The 4,498-nt window shown below is 33.6% G+C and overlaps 1 protein-coding gene across 1 annotated transcript; it reads right to left on the bottom strand.

Annotated features, from left to right (window-relative positions):
• Positions 1–569: 569 nt before the first annotated feature.
• Positions 570–2,867, bottom strand: LOC143536221 (LIM domain-containing protein PLIM2b-like). Its single transcript, XM_077030265.1, has 5 exons — positions 2,374–2,867; positions 1,918–2,020; positions 1,764–1,786; positions 1,572–1,661; positions 570–884 (listed from the first exon to the last, which is right to left on the bottom strand). Exons 1-5 carry the CDS (start codon positions 2,506–2,508, stop codon positions 570–572), a joined length of 666 nt encoding a protein of 221 aa, XP_076886380.1. The 5' UTR covers positions 2,509–2,867.
• Between the last annotated feature and the right edge of the window lie 1,631 nt (positions 2,868–4,498).

Here is a 4,498-nt window from a genome sequence, read left to right on the forward strand (position 1 = left end):
GAAAAATAACAGCATGCCGGTAATCTTTTGGTAAGAAGTCAGGAACACTTTGATTTCTTACAATTTTATTTATTTTCTCTAATCTGAATACAAGGATATTTATACTTAATTCACTTTCTATAACTCTATTTATTTTCTTTAAATTGAAACAATTAGAAGTCAACATATGCCAACTAGTTAATTGCGAACACTTTGCTGCTCATAGTCATGGAGACACAAAATACTCCAACATATATCTTTTTGGCACAGGAAATTGAACTATGCAACTTACATTTTTATTGCAAAAAAATTTGGTAACAATAACTTATGTTAATATATTACACCTTTACAAATGCCCTTAAGATAGTTACTTGAATTATATCTGAATTTGAAAAGTTTAGACATTATAAATTATCCACTTCGAAAATAAAAGAAAAAGTTGAAAGCAAATCCACTGAAAACTCATAATTTCAATGGTCAAGAAAATATAGAAAAATGGCTTGACAAAATTACATTCAAAGTAAAACCAAGATTTGTATATATAAAGTATTTGAGAATATATTTATGATTGCTTCTCCTCAGGTGGTGATTTAGGATTGTTCCTCTTCCTGTGGTGGTTCAGCTGGTTGGCTATCATCCTCTTCACCTCCACCTCCTCCTTCTCCGGCACCTTCCTCCTCTGGTGGAGGTGCCTCGGGTGCAATGTCCTCCGGCTTTACATTGCTCCTTCTGTTGGCTGCCTCGAGGACATGACTATAATTCCCTTTTTCCATGAAAAGTTGAGCAAAATGGTGTTTGCAGTAAAGAACACCATCAAGGGAAGCATATGATGAGTGTGTAAGAGGACAACCTCCATGTGCACATTTGAAGCATAGTTTGTGATATGGTTCGCCTTCCATCGTCACCTACAAATGTTCAAAGAATTTCGCTTACCACGATATGTTTTCTAATTTTGTGGTTGATAGAAATGTAAGGGTTAGTACAAATTCAGAAATTAGGATCTTGGGTCTCCAAAAATAAGATTTGCATACAATTTGTCAATTTCCCACCTTCCTTACCCATTTTATGACACTATTAGTGCCTAAAAGCATGCATGAAAGATAGTAATAAAGCATGAATGGGAAGTTGGGAACATAAATTCATAGGACAGGTCGTTCTCCTCAGTATCGACTATAACTAGAGGGTTCAACTCATTTTTTTCGTAAGAAAATTACGATTTTATATAATAAGCAGCTGGACTATTTTGGATTTTAGGTGGTTTAGGATTCGACTAAATATTTCTAAACGTTTTCTGGATGTTTTGTACTTTAGGGAGTTCGCTTTCCTTGCATACGAACTGGTCAACATAGCGAACTCCACAATGTTTGGTGAATATATGTAAACGGCAAGTTAAGTTCGGTGAAAAACTCTGCAGAGTTCGCTTGTCACCCAATCAAACATGTCGAGTTTGTTTGCCACACTAACAAACTCCAAAAGGTTTCCATACCTTGTATGAGTTTGCTTGCAGGGGTAACAAATTGTCTAGAAGTACAAGAACTTTTAAAACAACGCCTAAAATTATTTAGTCTCATAGTATTAAGCACTCTACTAACCTTCTCAAGGGGGTAGACAGTTTTGTTGCATTGTCTACATTTGTCTTGGGTACCAGAGAACATAGATGAAAGTTTGTTTGGAGCTCTTGCCTGCAATATCATTTTAATTTCTAAACACTCATTATATTCATAAAAATATGTAGATTTTAATTGATGTTTTCAATGAAAAATAGAATTATGTAGTTAGCATACCATGGTATCTCTATCTGGTTTCGCTGCAAAAATTCGATATAAAATAGAAAATCAAAATCACTTGCATACAAATATTTCAATAAAGATTTACATGTTTTTCATATAATTATACACATACTTACATATATGTATCTATAATATTAAAAGATCTTACATGATGCTTGGAAATTCTTGCTGAAATTCCCAGATTCTTTGAAAAGTTGTTCAAAGTGAGGCTTGCAGTAAAGGACTCCATCCATGGATGAGTAATTGACCATCTGCAAGATAATGTTATTCATCAAAAAACTTATTTTGTTTTTTTTACTTTTGAAGATTTATCAACTAATTAAAGAAAAATACAACACTTAACAAAATTTTGATATCATAATCCGAAACAACCTATACATTAGATTTTTGGATTTAAAAACACTAGATTTGAATGTTGAAAGTAATAAACAAAAAAACAAGAAAATGACATGATCATTTTTGATAATTTGTTCACTTTCCACATTCGCAAATACGCAAAAGTGAATAGATAGAATCATGTCTTCAAATTGTATCAAAAACTTCGATTTTATTTCCGTCCCAATGTACTATTTAGATGTAGGAGAAGAAGGTATATGGGACAAACCGAAAGAGTGCCTTTGCAATGAGTGCATCTAAAACAGGCTTTATGATAAGTAACCCCATCAGCGGTCAATAAATCAACAAAATAAACCGTCTTATCGCAAGCTTTGCATTTATCCAAAGTTCCGGTGAATGACATTGTTTCTGATCTTAATTTGTTTTCCCAGATTCAATGCAAAACAAGATGAAATGTACCTAACAAAATTCATTAATCAAATGAGGATCAAAGGAAAAAAGAATATCATGTTTATGTTGAAAATATATTTCATCTTAATTATTTTCTAGTTTTCTGAAATGGTTTGTTGACCAGAACAAGATTGAATCAATGGAATACAAACACCTGATTGGACATCCTAATAATTCTGAGGCTAGTAATGAGGGTGGCTTTTTTTTTCAAGTTTTGACTCGTTCTAAAGTAAAACAAGACACACATATGTTTTGGGTAAAGAATTGAAATATCTTTATGAACCATAAGAACCCGTAAATGAAAAACTCATGGGACCCTAGTGGTGTAACAGTAAACGAGCCTAGCCAGGCCCAAGTTTGGCTAGGTTCGAGTTTGGCTTGTTTTCACTTATCAAAGCTCAGCCTCGAGCTTGACTTGTTTTAGACCCTTTTTCTAAAGCTTGAGCTTGGCTCATAAGTCAATCTATCAAGCTAGACTCATTTATTATTTATTGGTTTTATTTATATACAATTTTATTTATCTGAATTTATGATGTACGGATTAGACATAACTTTAAAGATTAAGAACATGCGGTGGTGTTCAATTGGATCCCTACAAGTTGGGCTAGTAGCACTAGCACCACCACCCCCCTCCATAGAGTACGGGTAACATTTACTTTTTTATAATGCCTATTTTTATTACCTATAAATACATAATTACATTTCACAATTTTTACAACTCTCATATTTCTCCGTCTTTAATATTCTATTCTACACCAGATTCTCAAAACAAAATAGAACAAAACAAAAGGTGTAGAGTACTTGTCATAATCAATTAAAAACACCGTAGTTGTCAATAAATTATTATAGTGCACGAATGGACTTAAATCACAAAGAAGAATACTAGCATTTATAGATGAAACTTCAACCATAACGCAATCAATCATCAACAATTGAGGGTTTTCTTACTAAAGAACTAATTGTTTATCAATCTGATGCCCAAGCAAACGTATTATTTATGTAAGTTTATAAAAATTGAAGTTTAATAATCCAAACCATCACTCATGACGATAACAATCCATACTATTACGCAACGAATATTGGTGTTGCTTATTTGTTATACATGCTAAGACGTGTATTGTTATATAAAGTTTTGAAGACATTCTAATGCGCTGCAGCAGCACACGTACGTAGTGACTCACGTGTCTTGACGCATGTTTAATTTGATTTAAACTAATTATTTAACAAGTTCGCCGAATGTCAATCGAGAAGTGTTTCGCAACAATTTGTGGGAGCATAATACTCGTTAAATTTAAAATGCATATAATAAGCCAACTTGACACACACACAGAGGGATGCACATATCGGTTAACCGATATTTTAAAACATGTTCATAACTGAACCAGTTTTTTGGTCAACTAGGTCAAAACCGGTTACCAAAAACTAGCCAGTTTCCATGTATGATAACCCTTACCGATAAAACCGATTTCCAGGTAACCAAAAAATAACCGAAAAAAACCGTTATTAAAAGAAAAAAGAAACCTAAAAAAGCCGGTTTTGATGAATCAGTTTTGGTGTTCAATACTCTATTGGAAGCGCCAGGTTGAATCGGGTAGTAACCGGTTTCTTTGGCGTCAGTTAGAAACCGGTTCTGATTTAAGAAAAGTCGGCTCGAGTAAATGTTTTTTTTGCGCACCCCTACACGTAGAGGTGCACACATAGGTTTTTTCTAATACCTAGGTGCACACATATTGGCAATACCCAGGTCAAATTCGTGTCCAAGTATTTTCTCTAAAAGTCATACCCTATGCATCGGGTTCGGGTCGGGTATAGAATCAGGTATTCTTTAATCTGGTATTTAAATACTCTATTTTCGGGTATTGAAAAAAAAACCCTATTTTAGGGGCTTTACATGCCTTTTCTGGTTATTTTTTGGTATAGATTAAGTTTTTTAGAGTGCTGCA

Source organism: Bidens hawaiensis, unplaced genomic scaffold, assembly GCF_021521415.1.
Source record: "Bidens hawaiensis isolate Kalapana, Puna unplaced genomic scaffold, B.hawaiensis_p1.1 tig00010745_1, whole genome shotgun sequence".
In the NCBI taxonomy this organism is placed as follows: Eukaryota; Viridiplantae; Streptophyta; class Magnoliopsida; order Asterales; family Asteraceae; genus Bidens; species Bidens hawaiensis.

Bases quoted from the DNA above. Each gene is read 5' to 3' on its own strand.
- LOC143536221 (XM_077030265.1), bottom strand. From the start codon at position 2,508: ATGTCATTCACCGGAACTTTGGATAAATGCAAAGCTTGCGATAAGACG. The intron at 1,662-1,763 runs GTATGCTAACTA...ATGATATTGCAG, and splicing joins AACCAGATAGAGATACCATG to GCAAGAGCTCCAAACAAACT. The intron at 885-1,571 runs GTTAGTAGAGTG...GAACATTTGTAG, and splicing joins CTGTCTACCCCCTTGAGAAG to GTGACGATGGAAGGCGAACC.